This window comes from Apiospora aurea (assembly GCF_038362705.1).
Source record: "Apiospora aurea strain CBS 24483 chromosome Unknown utg000010l_segment0_segment0, whole genome shotgun sequence".
Classification (NCBI taxonomy): Eukaryota; Fungi; Ascomycota; class Sordariomycetes; order Amphisphaeriales; family Apiosporaceae; genus Apiospora; species Apiospora aurea.
In genome coordinates, this window is record NW_027117397.1 from 794732 (window position 1) to 811747 (window position 17016).

The 17016-nt window shown below is 35.5% G+C and overlaps 3 protein-coding genes across 3 annotated transcripts; 1 reads left to right on the top strand and 2 right to left on the bottom strand.

Annotated features, from left to right (window-relative positions):
- Nucleotides 1-156: 156 nt before the first annotated feature.
- On the bottom strand, nucleotides 157-1866 carry PG986_014267 (uncharacterized protein; the record flags this gene model as incomplete). Its single annotated transcript, XM_066850489.1, has 5 exons — nucleotides 157-173; nucleotides 237-431; nucleotides 514-935; nucleotides 1014-1421; nucleotides 1478-1866. The coding sequence occupies 5 exons, from the start codon at nucleotides 1864-1866 to the stop codon at nucleotides 157-159; spliced, it is 1431 nt and encodes a 476-aa protein (XP_066692727.1).
- A 12052-nt stretch (nucleotides 1867-13918) lies between these two features.
- Nucleotides 13919-14290, bottom strand: PG986_014268 (uncharacterized protein; the record flags this gene model as incomplete). Its single annotated transcript, XM_066850490.1, has 1 exon — nucleotides 13919-14290. The coding sequence occupies one exon, from the start codon at nucleotides 14288-14290 to the stop codon at nucleotides 13919-13921; it is 372 nt and encodes a 123-aa protein (XP_066692728.1).
- A 1280-nt stretch (nucleotides 14291-15570) lies between these two features.
- On the top strand, nucleotides 15571-16992 carry PG986_014269 (uncharacterized protein; the record flags this gene model as incomplete). The annotated part of the gene is made up of 1 exon (XM_066850491.1): nucleotides 15571-16992. One exon carries the CDS (start codon nucleotides 15571-15573, stop codon nucleotides 16990-16992), a length of 1422 nt encoding a protein of 473 aa, XP_066692729.1.
- Between the last annotated feature and the right edge of the window lie 24 nt (nucleotides 16993-17016).

Consider the following 17016-nt stretch of genomic DNA (forward strand, 5'->3'; position numbering starts at 1 on the left):
GGAAGATTGGATCATATCAACGGACGCACCATTTGCAGTTTAACTGTACACAGGAATAAACTTTCCTTAATAGTAAGCCGTTGACTGATACTACAATAAACGGTACTTCGAGCGTGGAAAATCTAAAGGGCTTGTTAACGGCCAAAGGACGTCAACTTAACGCGTGCGCATCTCTATTCCATTCAGCGTAGCCTGCTACGGAAACATCCAATTTCTACTGGGATACGAATACCTACTTGGTTCTCTGAAGATCCCTCGTAGAGTTTCGTAATGACTCGAGAGGTCGTCGCCCATTGGCACAGAAACACCACTGTCATCTTGACGAGCACTTTTGCAAGCCTTGAGGACTTGAGTTGCACGCCAAAACCGACACACCTCGACTGGCTTTTCCGCCCACCGAGGCGGCCTCAACTGAGAGATCCGGGGTACGCCTATCGTAGAAAAAGAATCAGCAATGTTCAACAGGACGGAATTCAGTATCAAAGAGACGATAACCAGACCACCTACCCGTACCTAAGTTGTCGCGGTTCTTGAACGACAGCAGCATCAAGGCCATGTTTAGCGGATCGGATGGACTGAAGCACCTGCCCACTTGGAGCGCAAGCTGGATCTCCTTATCAGTTGTTGTTGTTAAGTGCGCCCAATAGCCCTGACGCAGTTCTTTGACTCGGTTGGTCCACTGGTTTCTGCTTTCCGGGGCGCAGAACTCGGGATACAGCTCGTAAAGCCCGGCCCTTTCCAGATGCTCTAGGGTCACCAGACAGGAGCGACCCGCATGTGTCAACGTCCCTTGGGAGAGGTATTCGCCGTTACAGTACTCCTCCCGATCCCGAAGTCTCCAGAAACTCGAAAGCGGCCCGCCCAGCTCCATGGCAGTTGCGCGGTACAACTCCAGTAGCCAAGACTCAGGTGCGAATTGTCCGGGTAGAAACTCCCTTGTATCGACAGTGCAGATCTCGATGTCCTACGAGCGATTCCAAATGCTCTCGTTATGGAGCCTCCAAATCGCGTACTGGATGGCGAAGAGCGGAGAGCTCGTCCACGACATCAGGTTATCATCTGCGTCCGGCTCGAACGACGGATTGTCGAGATGCCGGTGCAGCAGTGCCGTAGCTTTCCGCCGTCCCAGGGCAAGGAGGTCGGTCCGGCTCTCCTGTGGTGATCCAAAAGCGCCCAAAGCCGAAGCCACTATCTTCGAGTTACTCACTCCCGGGCTGTTCCAGTCAAAGGTTCGAAACAGGTAGACGGGAGGATCCCCGGGGTCCAAATCCAAAGGAGGTGCAAAAACCAGACTGGCTGGTGGATGGAACAGCGTCGGCCCGCCGGGCGCGTGATTGACGACCTGGATCCAAAAGTTGGTCCAACACCGCCTGTAGGCGCTACTCAGCTCCTTGGCTTCGGCCTCCGACCTGAGCGCCAGCCTTGTTCCACGCGCAGTGCGGTAGGTGTTTTTGGGAAAATCACGGGCTCATAGTACGCTTCGTGGTTGTGGCCGGGAGGACCGTAGGGCGACGAAGCAAGACGTCCCCTTGCGCGTTGCGGGTTAAACATGCTGCTGTCCAGGCGTCCCCTGAAGCCGGTAGCGTGCTTATAGCACTCCTCAGCCGCCTTCAGCAGCAGGATGCTGTCCGAATCGGGAGTACTGGCCAGGATATCCCGGACGATAGCCCTGATCTCTCCACCGGAAAATGACAGCAGGTCCTCAACGATGAACGCGTCAGCAGTAGAGATTTTGTTATCCTCGCCTAGTGATATCAAACGATAATAGAAGGTACGTTCCATCACGACGTTGGACACTTTCCAGGATCGGGCAAACGGTAGGATAGTGTTACGACCTGGCCATTCATGCGGCCAAGAAAGAGGCATAGCGATTTTAGAAGCCCCGCAGTTAAAAGCAACGAACGGAAATATTGGTAGAAGACGCACGGACCACCTCGTTACGTGATGGCTTACTATGGATCACCGTGAGCCACCGTGAGCCCAGGGGTATGGCTTACTATCTTAGTAAGTGAGTTAAACACCACGATTAGATTACCGGATTATTAGTGAGCCAGTGATTTAAGGAAACATAGTAAAATCGGTGAAGAAGAGATTAAATATATAACAATAAACCTTTTCTATATATTTTATATAGATACTTTTTACTTTAGCGATTAATTTAAATATTAATTTAATATATTAATAAAGCATATTATTTTAAACGAACCTATTACACTTTTAATTAAGTTTTACGATTAGTTTAAAATATTATTTATTATATTAAACGGACGTACTCGTTTACACGTTTAAATACTTTCTCGTTTTAATTAATATAAACCCTAGTACGTTTACAAGGTTTCTTTTAAACCTTAATAGCCGTTCGTTATATTTTAATCGCTTTTATTTTTACGAGTTACTATTTAAATTTTTAAGCAATATCCCTATAAAAGTATTATAATACCTTAAAATTTTAATAATAACGAAACCCTCGCTTAAAGGAATATAAATAACCTAACCGGAGGACCGGATATTTTCTAGCTCGTCGAATAATTTTAAAAACGAATTAATTAATTAGCTAGCGATAATAAATAGTTTACCGATTAAATAGCTTTACTACTTACGCGTCGACGCCTTAAATATAAGCTTACTATACCCTAAGCTTATAATAATAAAAAAGGGACCGTCTATAAATTTTTAACCTAAATAAAGGCGTACCTACGCTTTTACGTTAAAAACTTCGACTCGGAGGCCGATTAAATTTTTTATACCGCAGGATACTTTAAAGGGGACGCTCTCGTATAGTTTAAACCTATTATAAGAAACTATTTCGATAACCCCCTCAATAAAAAATAAAACATTTAAATACGCCGCATTTTCCGTTACTACTTTACCTTTAAAAAAAACTATAGGCTATTTTTAAAAATTTAAATAAAGCTCGGACTACAGAGAAATAATTTATATAGTTTAAATAAAAAGGATTAGTTTCCGCGTATACTGTAAAGTTTAAGTAAATTTCTTCGTAAATAAAATAAAGTAATAATAACGCTTTAATAATACTCTTTTACGTAAAATTACGAAAAAACGTAAAAAACGAAATTAACCGGGAAAATCGCCCCGAGTAATTCGATAAATACGTAGAAAAAATAGTTAAAATTAATAACCGTTTATACGAACGATGTTTAAAAAAGTCGGGCAATTAAGCTTTATAATTAAATAATAAACCCCGGGTTAATAACGGTCGATTTATTTAACGCACTTAAAAAAATATTCTATAGGTTATATAGCGAACCTATAGACCTAAACGTTACTTATCGAAATAATAAAGGTAAGCGCCGAAAAGACGTTACTTATTATAACTACGGGAAAGACGGATATTTTATAAAAGATTATAAAAATCCTAAGAAAACGTTTAAGCGCGTTCTTAATAAACGCTATATTAATACTATTAAAATAAAAGGACCCTTAATAACTATTAAAAAAAATAGCTCTAATAATACGTTAAACGTGTTACACGGCAGCCTATTTTAAACAGCCTATTACGACGATAAGTGCTCTATTCACCTAGTAAATAAAGAAAGAACTAGTTAATTCTCGAAGGTACCTAAGAAGTATATAACCTTTCGAATAGTCGCTATACTCCGACGAATATTTATTAGTGATAACTATAATTTCGATAATATTATTAAATCGATTACGCTTAATAAAGAACGGATTACACGAAAACGACGCTATTAACTTAAAAACATCGGTTAACTATTAATTACCGAAATAATACTTACGGTAGCCTAGTAATCCCGGCGATTTTACGAGAATAGGTAAATAATTATCCCCGGGATTCTTATATTTATAAATTAATAAAGCATAAAGAGTTTACTCGACACGTCGTTTCGAAATATAGGAAACAGTTATTAAATAAGTAACGACGTAAGGGTTAACCTTAAAAGCACCGAATACTACTTTATTTTATAAATTTTATACATTTATAATATATATATCGAATACCTAGGCAATAAAATAATATATTATTAGTTTTTATAACGTATCGGTAAAAACTTAATGCTTATAATATACTACTATTATAATACTATACGTATAAGGACTATATATTTTACCGCTCGGGCTCTTTACTTATTAATAAAAAAACCCCCGAATAGCTACGTAAATACTTAAATAAAAAAACTAATTAATTAAAATACTAGATAAACGAGTGTTTTCTTTACGTATTTAGGAAAGTTAGGATATACCGATTATTTAAAGCTAGTGCCGTCGCTTAAGATTTATCGTAAATAATAAGAAGAATTATAATATTAATTACGGTACGAATATATCGAACTATATAACCTTTATTAAAATAGGAAAATATTATTAGGACTTAAATAATAGTTATTATGAAAAGAATTATTATCGCAGTACCTTTTAAAAATAAATAGCTACTTAATAAAGATAACGTATTACGAATAACGTAACGGCACGACGCCCACAGTTAAAAACTCTAGGAGCTTAGGTATAAACCTAAAAAAAAGCTAATGCACCCTACGAGAACCTATAATAACGGTCGAAAAACCAACCCCGCCGGTTATAAAAGGATAATATTCGACAGGATAAAATAAGTCCCTATACTTTATAACGAATAAACGAGATATTTATAAATATATAATATTAATAGTAAATATTAAAAGAGTTATTATTAAAACGTTATTCGATAACGAAGCGTAAAGAAACTATATTTTACTAAGAATTATTAACAGTTTAAAATTAAACTAATAAAAAAAGACGCCCTATACCGATTTAAAACCGTCGATAAAAAACTTATAACTTACGAAAATAGAGAAATACGAAAGGAAATCGCGAACTTTTCGGTTAATATCGGAGAACGTTATAAACGGATTACGTGTAATATTATAAAAATATTAAGATATAATATAATACTAAAGATACCCTGGTTACGGGTAAATAATCTTAAAGTTAACTAAAAAACAGGCTAATTTTAATAGGATACACTAAAAAAAGGTTTAGCCGCTAAGCAGCGTTTTAAAAAAAAACCCTTAAGTAAGTTTAAAGTATTTCGAGCATATATTATTACTAAAGAATTTAAGCCGAATATTACGATAACTATATTAAAAAAATACCGGCAATTTATAGACCTCTTTAATAAAAAACTAAAAACGGGTTTACCGTTTTATATACGGTGAGATTACGAAATACCCTTTAAAAAAAAGAAGGAATTATAATTTATACCGATATATAAGCTTAATTAAGAACACGAGAAAGTCTTAAAGGAATATATTAAAGAGAACCTCGAAAAAGGAGTTATATAACCCTTTATTTTACCAGCAGGATACCTTATTCTCTTCGTTCCTCGAAAGAGTAAAAACGGGAAGAAAAAATGGCGATTATGCGTCGACTACCGGAAACTTAACGAAATTACTATTAAAAACCGATACCTACTTCTTTTAATTAACGATTTACGCGATAAACTATATAAGGCAATTATTTTTACTATACTCGACCTACTTAACGCATATAACCTAATCCGTATTAAAAAAAAAAAAAAAGAATAGAAAACGGTATTTTAAACTAAGTACGAGCACTTTAAATACTAAACTATACTTTTTAAACTTATTAACGTACCCGCGAATTTCTAAAACATAATTAATTATATTTTACGAAAATACCTCGATAGGTTCGTAGTAATTTATTTAGATAATATCTTAATTTATTCCGAAAACGAGGAATAATATAAAGAGTACGTTAAAATAATACTTTAAAAATTATAAAACGCTAGACTCTTAGTTAATTTAAAAAAAAACGAGTTCTATAAAAAATTAATTACTTTTATAAAATACGTGGTATCCCCGGGAGAAATTCGAATAAAACCCTTTAAAATATTAGCAGTATAAAAATAGCTTAAGCCTATAAACGCTATAAAAATTAGATCTTTTTTAAAACTAGCTAATTATTACTAGATTTTTATCCCCGGATTTAGCAGGATAGCGACACTTTTTATATATTTAATACGAAAGGATAACGTAATCCACGGTCTAATTAAACACACGGTTTAATTAAACACTTTCTAAGGCCTCGTACAACGAAATATAAATTAATTCCACTATAACGCATTTAATATATTAAAATTAATTAGAATCCTCCTCTTTAAATACTTTTACATTATTTTAATAAGTACGCGTATTATGCCCGGGCTCCCCGTAAATTTTATAGCGTCGCGGGCGCGTTTTAAACCTTCTCGTACGACTACTATTTCGGCGCGATTTATCCTATAATTATTTATTAACGTTCCTTTAAAACTATAAGTCTTTTTTTAATTTATATACGAAGTAATCCTTTATTTTATAGCCTTTTTTTTGTACGGCGGCGCCGGCTAAGTATTTTATTTACTTTTTATAGTATAATTATTTTACCCTTTAAAAAAGCGAGCCGGTGCATTATTTGCGTTATACTTTTCGTAATCTGGTTAAGTCTAATTAAAATCGATATCGAAGAGCTATTTTAATGCCGTATAATACGGTTTCGAACGTATTCGGTTTAGAATTAAACTTTAATCGGGTTATTTAAGGTTTTTAATTTTTAAAGAATAGGTAGGCCGAAAAACGTCCCCGGAGATATTAAAATACATAGCTTTACATTTAATTATAAAATAATATATTCCGGATCGTACGGAACGAGTCCGGTCCCTCGAAAGCTTCTTTATATATTCGAAACGATAAAAATCGCTTAGAACGCTTTTAAAAACGCTAATAAAAAATTCTCCTTTAAAATATAAGTAATATACGCCCGTATAAAACTTTTAATTTCTTTCCCGTACGCCTTTTTTAACGTACGAAAACAGTTAATATTAAAAGATTAAAGCTTACATAATAAATAAAAAAGCATATAGAGTATAATAATCGAGTTTTTTTTATAGTAAAATTCGAAAGCTATCGAGTAATAATTTTTATAACTATTAAAGATTAATAGGCGATAAGTACCCTTCGTACGAGACTTCGTATATTTATCGAAGTATCGAATTTAATCCTCGCTTTTTTATTCGTAATCTAACTATTTTTAATAACTATAATTACTTAGTTTTTTAATAATAGGCTATTTTTATACTAAGAAAAAAAGTACGTTTTCCCGGTAAAAATAATGTACGGAAAGATAATATAACTATATAATTCGACGCTTTATATTACTATAACCTATTCCCGGTTCTTTTATTATATTACTTTAAGCTTTCCGCGTTAATCGGAGGTGGTTACGATTATTTTAAACGAAATTTAATTTATAAAAAACCCGGTCTCGTTAAAATTATATATATTTTCCTTTTAAATTCTATACTTATTAATTATATTCCGTATAAAAATAAACTACGCGCGATACGCGTCGGGATTTTTATAAAAGATTTTTTAATAATCGATTCTTCGATTAAAACGCATCCGGAAATCTAATTATTATCGTACGAAGTTAAAAGCTTAATTAACGCCGACGCGTTCCGCGTTACGTAAATTAAATAATCGATTCGCTATATTTTTAATACTATTTATTCGAAGCGAAAACGATCGCGAATTTAAATTAATTATATATTATACGATTAATTACTTTTTAAAATTCGTAAACTTTTACGTTAACGACTACGTATTTCGTTATAAAATATTACCGCGACGCCGATAACGTAAAATTATATGAGAAATATTATATATTCGCGCTGCGGCTCGTACGCGTAATTTAGGTTTTTTTAAAACGCTTAGAGCGCTAATTATATATCGTTTTCTTTCTATTAATTTACTATTGTAGGTAATAAAAATATAAAATATAAAATATAAAATATAAATTATACGGAATTAAAAGAAAGTGTTTAATTAGACCGTGTGTTTAATTAAACCGTGAATTACGTTACGCTATTTTAATAAACCGATAAAAAAAAATCGGCCTTTTAAACTATTAAGGATAGAATTTTTAACGAACCAGTGTTTCGCGTAGTAAATCCTAATAAACCTTTTAAGGTCGAGACCGACGTATTAAACTATACGATCGGAAACTAGCTGAGCTAACGGGACAATAACGAAAAGTCGCACCCAGTTATATTTTTTTCGAAAAAACTAAATAAACCCGAGTTTAATTATTAAATCTACGATAAGGAATTAATGGCTATTATTAAAGCTTTTAAAGAATAAAAACACTATTTAAATAGTACCGAAGAACTAATAAAGGTCTATACTGATTATAAAAACTTCACTACGTTCACTACTAATAAAAAATTAAATAAACGATAAGTATAATAGTTAAAATTCCTGTTAAAATTCAACTTCGTTATTATTTACCGAAAGGGTAATAATGACGGCAGGGCCGATGCCTTAAGCCGAAAACTAGACTATCAGTAGAATATACCGTTAAAAACACGCATAATCTTTATATATAATAAAAATAAAAACTTAATACTATCGCGATATATTTAAGCCACCTATAAAATATAATTCTACGAGGAATGGATTAAAAAATTTAAGGAATATACCCCCGAGATAACGGATTTTATAAATTAAGCTAAAAATGGATTTAATATTAAGAATAAACTTAAGTACTACTACGATAAAATCGATATCCTCGAGTAGTACTAAGATAAGTTTATTAAAGAATTCTATATATATTCGGCTTACGAATATTAAAGAATCTTTAAAATATATAAAAAAATTAATAAGTAATTCGATTATAAGAATTTTAAAGAACGAGTAGCTAAAGTAGTTAACGAATGCGACCTTTGTAATAAGGCTAAGACCGCACGATATTAGCCGTATAGGGAATTATAACTTATACTACTTTTAAATAAAGCCTGGAAAATAATCGTATTAAATTTTATCGTTAAATTACCACCGTCCGAGGAATTATTAATTAAAGTTAAATACGACAGCGTATTAATTATTACCGATAAACTTACTAAATATACTTATTTCCTATTATATAAAAAAGTAAGCGACACGGATAACTTAGCGTATACCTTTTTTAAAACTATTATTAATTAATATAGACTATTAAAAACGATTATTTCCGATCGAAATAAATTGTTTACCGCTAAATTCTAAAAATCCCTTATAATATAATTTAAAGTTAAACATAAATTGTTTATAGCCTATTACTTATAAACCGATAAATAAACCGAACGTATAAACTAAACACTCGAGTAATACTTACGATATTACGTTAATTATTAATAAAATAACTGGGTACGGTTATTATTTATAACATAGTTTATATATTATAGTGTAAATAATAAAACTATACACATATTACTTTTTAAAGTAAATTACGGGTTCGACCTCGACATTATTCGAATACCGCTAAAAAGAGAGTTAGCACCGATAGCGATTATTTAAATCGAAAAATTAAGACAATTTTAAATATTATTACAAGAAGACCTTATTTTTTTAGGATCGAATAAAGAAATATGCCGATAAGAAAAAAATAAAGGGACTTATCTTAGAAAAGGGAGGAAAAGTTTACCTCTTCCGACGAAATATTAAGACTAAATAACCTAGCGATAAACTAGACTTTAAAAATATTAGACTATTTAAAATTGTAGAAGTTATTTTAGAAACTAATTATCGATTATTGCTATTTAAAATAATACGGATATACCCTATCTTTTATATTTTATTACTTAAACTAGCCTTAGTAAACGTGAAAGTCGAAATATAATTAAAAATCGAGATAGATTAGTACGAATACGAAATTAAAACTATCCTCGATAAAAAATAAGTTGAACGAGGATAAAAATATTTCGTTAAGTAGAAAGGTTACTTACTAGAAAATAATATATAAAAACCTAGGAAATATTTAGAGAACGCCGTTAAAAAGCTTTAGGAATTTAAAGCACGGGCGATAAAGAAAAATCGAAACCCGCCGTGTTTTAATTAATTACTCTGAAGGTATTAAAAATTTAAGTCTTTACGGCCGCTTTTAATTTTTCGCGTTTAAATTTTTTAAACTCGTTTAAAAATTAAAGCTTACGATTAATTATTTCCGCACTACGAGTTTTAAAGAAAACGCGTTATTAATAAAAACGTTTTAAACGAACTATAAACTCGTTTATCTTTTATTAAAAAGAACGAAACTGTTTTAAAAAAGAGTTTAACTCTATTTTCGCTTTAACTTCTTCGTTATGAAAACGTTAAAATTCCGCTACGATACGCGATAACGACGATATTAGAACCCCGGAATTATTATACGAATAATTATAATAAACATATTCTTTATAACGAAAAACGCCTTTTATTATTTAATATTTCTACCCCCGTTTAAAGTAAAGAGTGTAAAGTATAATTTCGAAACCGAATTTTTCGATAATAATAAAGAGCTTAAAGCGTTAATTAATTTTTAACGAACGAAACTTTTCTATATAACTTAATATAATAAGCGTATATTATTAAAAAATAAAAAAGGAGGAAAATTTACTAAGAATATAGAATAAGAAAAGGAAATACTAGGGTTAAAAAGGACCTAAACGTTTTAAAAATAAAAACTAAAAGAGAGGGGAAATAATATTACGACTTAATTATTTATGCGGTTAAAAAAGAGGCATAGCGATTTTAAAAACCCCGTAATTAAAAATAACGAACGGGAATACTAGTAAAAGACGCACGGACTACCTCGTTACGTAATAGTTCACTATAGATTACCGTAAACCACCGTAAACCTAGGGGTATAGTTTATTATTTTAATAAATAAACTAAATATTACGATTAAATTACCGGATTACTAATAAGCTAGTAATCTAAGGAAATATAGTAAAATCGGTAAAGAAAAGATTAAATATATAACGATAAACTTTTCTTATATATTTTATATAAACACTTTTTACTTTAACGATTAATTTAAGCATTAATGTAATATATTAATAAGGCATATTACTTTAAACGAACTTATTACACTTTTAGTTAAGTTCTACGATCAGTTTAGGATATTATTTATTATATTAAACAGACACACTCGTCTACACGTTTAAGTACTCTCTCGTTTTAATTAATATAAACCTTAGCACGTTTATAAGGTTTCTTTTAAACCCCGATAGCCGTTCGTTACAAATAGCTTCTTAAAGGGTGGTAAGATGTAACCCCCTCTAGCTAACCCCCCACCCTCACTAACCCCCTTAAAATAGATATAAAAATCAATAATAATATTAATAGATAGGTTAATTAAGCGATACACACTGTATTTTAAGGTCTATTTCGGCTTATGCGCACTATAATAGAGTTACCCTTATTACCAGCTCGATTTATATTAATTTCCACCACTTTATCGGCGCCCCTTTTCGGCTTTTTTTAGCCTTCCTTTTTTAATGTCCTCTTAAACCTCCCTAATATTTATTATATAAATAAAGCTTTTATTAGGGTTCTTATTAACCTTTCTTTTTTTAAACCCTTATTTTCTTTAAATTTACCTTTAAACCGGCTTTTTTTTATTTTAACCGGCTAATTTAAGCCGTTAAATCATTAATACTCTTACTAAGCTTTTTTTATAGTAACCTTTACATTAAATATCACAGCCTTTAAATCTTTAATTTACCGGCTATTTTTTAGCGTTTTAATCTTTTTAGCTTTTAATTTAATTAATTAGTGCGTATCTTTAATAATAATAACCTCGTTAATAGCTTATATTATATTAAAGCGTTAAAGCTTATTATTTATTAGCTTTTTAATATTAAGGGGGTAAATATTAATTATTGCTTATTTATTAACGATAACTTTAAAAATAAAGGCTACTTTATATATTTTAACTTAAGCTCGAAAGAAATCCCTTTTTAATATAATTTTTATTAATAATAGCGTATACTAAGTCGAGCTCCCTTTAAAACCTTCTTTTTAAGACTTTAAAACAGTTAATATTTAAGGGTTAAAGTATATAAAAGCTATATAATAATAAATAAAAAAGCTATACTTTAACCTTTAATATTATTAATATAAAATTATTATTAATATAACTTCTATATTTATTAAAAATTAAGAGCCTCTATTAATTAAAGTTATTAAGCTTTATTAAGGGAACAAAAATCTTTCTTAATTATTTTAAAGTTATAAAATTAAAAGTCTATCTTTTTAATAACGTGTTAAAGGCTTAATCCTTATACTTATAATTAACCTTGTTCTTCTCTTAAAGGAATTATTATTACTAAACTAATTAACCTTTAAATATAATTAAAGGCGGTAAAACATTATTAATAGTATTAATACACTTTAAAATAATTACCTACTTATAATTAACCGAATTATTTTACATTAAACTTTAATAAGCGGTAGGTTCGATTATTATAATACCCTCCTTTATTATTATTATAGTTCCTACTTTATCGGCGTTAAATTTAAATTAAAAGGGTATATTATTAATAATAATAGTATTAAGCCGATTAAAAAACCCTTGTATAGCCCCGTTTAATATATATATAAAACGTGTAACGAACGCTATTTAGGTTTTAAAAGAAATCTATATTTACGATTTAATATATCCGTATTTTATTTCTATATAATTAATATCGTTTTATTATAACTTATCCTTTTTTAACTATTTAATTTATATTATTTTAAAGTAGTTATATTAAATATTATTTATCGTTATAATGTTAATTATCGTCGTAATTAGTTTTGCTAATTAATAAGGTCGCGATAATTAATAAAGCGTTAAATTATATTAAGTTTTTTATATAAAGGTTTTAAAGTATTATAAGGCCGTGCTATAAGGTAAATTCTAAGCCGTATAGCTAGGCTAAGTCGTAATAAAACGCCGGAAATTTATTATTTTAATACACACGGTCTTAAAAGCCGGATAACGTTTTAAAAAACAATACACTTATTATTTACTAATAAAGTAATTAATCCCTTTTATAAAAAGAATACGTTAAGCGTATATATAAAATAGCTAATACGTTAATATATAGTTTAAATTAACTTAAAAAAGGGCTTATTTAATTAAAAAAAGTTTCTTTTATAAGGGTAAATAATTATAAAGCCTTATATTTCTTTTTTTATTAAAGTTCTCTTTAATTTAACTATAAAGGGTACTTTTATTAATATTATAATTTTTAACCGTACGTTTAATACTTTCGCCGGCTAGTATAGTTTAAATCGCTTATATAATATATATTTCTTTATTAATTATAATATTAATAAAAAAAAAGAAAAAAAAAAGAAAAGTTTAATATATTTTAATTAATAAATAAGTGAGATTTAACCCTTTTATATATTATTATTATTACTTAAGGACATTAAAGTCATTTAAAATTAAAGGGGTTTAATAAAGGGGGGTTAATTAAAAGGGGTTATATTTTAGATAAAATATAGCGGTAAGTTTAACTTATACTGTTATAACCTTTATTATATCTTAAGTTACGAAATAAATTTATAAATACCTCTTTTTTATTATTAAAATTATTATAATAGAGAAAAAGTGTACTATTAAGATTTTATACGTTTATATATATAATAGTTAAATAATATTAAACGTGTTTCTTTTTAACTGTTTTATATAAAGTTAATAAAATTACTACGTGTCTATATAAGTAAGCGGGGACGCGGGGCTAATGTTACACATAAACAGTAAACGGCCTCAACCAATTTTAATATATGCTGTTTAGCAGTTAAACCAGCTTAGGAAAAACCACTTTGGGTTTTGCCTCAAGAAGCTTACTTCCCAACCAAAACTAAACACATGCCTCTTAATTGTCCATACTCTGGTACCGCTCATAGCCTCTTTCCCCACTTATCAGCGACCAGTGCGCAGTAGTCTCACAACAACCCATGCCAATTTAGTTGAAAAACGTGAAGAAAAAAGGTTTAGACACCGAAACGCCCGTCTGGATTGAAAACAACCGGCTCGTTCCAACCATATGTAACAAATTAAAATCCAGTTCCCTGGATCCCACAGCGCCCCCCCCGTGCAACCGACACATCGGGCAGGATTACCACCACAGCAACTTGTCCCGCAGGAGCTGCTGGATGATATCGTCTCCCGGTGGACCGGGGAATACTATCCGAGGCCGGTGGAACACCATGCGCGGCTCCTCCCCTCCCGTCGCCTGGTGCCCGTCTCCGTTTCCGCCCGGCCGTGGGCGGATGACCTGACGCAGGTACCTCGCGACCTCATCTCCTTCCCTTGAGGCCGTGTTACTCGCCATCCCATTATCATGGTCAGCAGGCCGTGGCTCTAGGAGGTCGAGCAGCTCGTCCTTCGCCGTGCGGCCCGTCGATGCCGAGGCGGCGTTGAGCCGGGCCCCGCATCGTTGGAGACAGGCGAGCAAGTAGACAACGTCCTCGATCCACGCCGGCGGCATCCTGGCAAAGTCGAAAAACGGCGGCGGCGAGCAGGTCGTGGTCCGTCAGAGGTGGGCGAGGAAAGTCTCGCCCCGTTCGCCTCCTCGGCGATCTAGGGAGTAGCCCCAGAGCAGGAACGTCCTGAATAAACTACATAGGGAGCGCGATGAGCCGGTATGGGCCGATGAGCCGGAAGGGGTCAACATTGCGGGTACGGAACTTGGACGGGTACGGGCCTGACTAGGGTTGCGTATCTCGGAACGAATGTGCTGTAGGGGGTCATCGTGCGTAGGCTGCTGGCCCGGCGATGATGAGTTCGTCGGGAAATTCGCCGAATGAAGCCATTTTGCGGCTTGAAGGTACGATGCTGCAGTGTGTAAGTATGCGAGAATGTTGCTGCTTTGCGCAGTGAATCTGGAAGGTGGGATGGAGGCTGTGGCTGCCAACTGCCACCTGCCACCTGTCACCGAGGCGGCGACCATACGATGCGAGACAGAGCAAGCAGCCACGAAGCCCCCTTGCAAAAGGTAGGTAGCTTCCTTTCTTCTGCGACGGGTACAGGGCCACGAAGGCTCCTGATGACTCGCAAAGTCAGAACAATCATTGAAGTTTGGAGCATGTAACTCGTGTCTTGCTTTGGGGCGCGTATCCGCCAAAGCTTCCACGAGCCCCTAGCATGGCGACATTCTTGCCCGAACTCGACTTGCCTACTGTCTCCGTATCCTAGACTTGGGCCTGTCGCGACACTGATATGGAGAGAGGTTGCCACAAACAAAGAAGGCCCTTTGCCGATTGGGAGATATGCTGATGGGATGTGGTCGGCCAGACTGTACTGTGGTGTATTGTTTCTCTAGTGTTGGGGTATTGGCGCATCAAGAGGGTCTGGGGTCTGGGGTAAGGCCGAACTGGCGACTGCCGGGCTGCAACAGGAATACAGGAGACAAGAAGTATATAGAAGGGACCGGTGGATTTTCTGGATATCTTATTGTCTATAAAAAAGTATTCATCGTATTAGCACGAGTATTGTATAGGGTAAACTTGCGACGATGTTGCGAAACGAGCATTCTGGGTCGCGGCGGCAACGTCGCAGGCTGTGCACCGACATCTTCCTTTTTTCCTAGCATTTTGTTACAGTGTCACCTCTCAATCGCCTCTCTTTTTTCAATCGTGACACTGTAACAATAGGGCTTAACGACGAATTTGCACCGCACATTTGGATTAGCAAGGTACTTCGAATATCGCGAGTTTCGTTTTTGGTCCAATTGCAATTTCAACCAAATTTCTAGGCTTTTCCCCAACCATGTTGCTCTCTTTGTCCGTCGAGATTTTGACCGAGATCACCTGCCAATCCGACCTCGATCCCGCCGACCTCGCCCACCTGGCGACCCTACACAGCGCGCTCTACCACATCGCGATCCCGCACCTGTATATGAATGACCTCCGGCATGGCGGCTCCCACTGCATGTTCTGGGCAGCCAAGAACGGCAGGCTGCAGACCTTGATCAAAGCGTTGGAGCACGGCGCCGACCCAAACGTCGTCGGCCCCGACGAGGCCGACTCGGAGGCGATGTTGGATGTTTTCGCAGACGTGGGCAATCCCGACAATGACGACAACCTTGGCGAATCTCTCTTCAAGGAAGTCTACGGAACCCCACTTCACTCGGCCGCCAGCTTCGGACACGACGACATCGTGGCCGCGCTCCTGGATGCGGGCGCAGACGTGCATGCGCCTTCGCGAGGAATCTGCAAATGCCGCTTCCACTGCCTCCGCGGGTCGCGAGATTCCCTCGAAGACAGGCAGCTTCTCGATGGCGACTTCCCTCTCCCCAACTGGCTTCCGCTGCATCATGCGGTCTGTCACGGCCGCGTATCGACCGCGAACCTCTTACTGGACAGGGGAGCATCTTTGCAGATGTGCTACGAGCCTCGCAGTTTGGAATTGGCCCTAAAGCTGCCGTCGTTGGTACATTGCGCCGCGGCCAATGGGCTCGAATCGCTGGTGCAGCGTGCCCTCGAGATTGATGCTGGGACGCCACTGCGGGGCGAGGACGACCTGGATAGCCCTCTCCACTACGCTTGCGAGAGCTGGGACAGCGATGGTGTGATCAAACACCTGGTGGCCGCGGGTCACGACCTGAATCTCGAGTGTGGCCGATTTCAGCTGAGAACGCCGCTGTTCCGCGCCTGCGAGGTTGGAAACTACGCCACCGCCCTGAATTTGCTCCGAGCAGGCGCGGATCCGCGCCGAGGGGAATATGACGACAGCTTCTTTTCCAACGACCCGTTGCCTCTGATCCATCGTGCTGTCCTGCCGCCCCCCTGGCCTCCCATCGTCAATATCCCCAAGCCACTGGCTGGGCGGGAAGTGGAGCAACTGGCTTTTATATGGGCTCTGGTGAAGGATTATGGTTTTGACGTTGACGAACCTGCGCGGTTGGCCGAGACTGATATGTTTTGTTACATGTCGGAACCGGACGAGCTCGCTAAATTGAGGCTTACGCCCCTCCAATTCGCCCTCCGTGACGAGAAATCCTTGGATGAAGGCGACTTTCGCCCGATATCCACGGCCGTTGTGAGGTTCTTGTTGAAACTGGGCGCTGATCCTAATAGGCCCGATTATTTGAGGCGCATCCCTTTGTCAATGTTGGTTAGTCATTGCTTTGAACTCGTCAAGAGTAACCTTGAGATTCCAACAGTAGCCCCGGTCATCCCGGACGATTAATTCATGGCGATCACTCTGATGGTG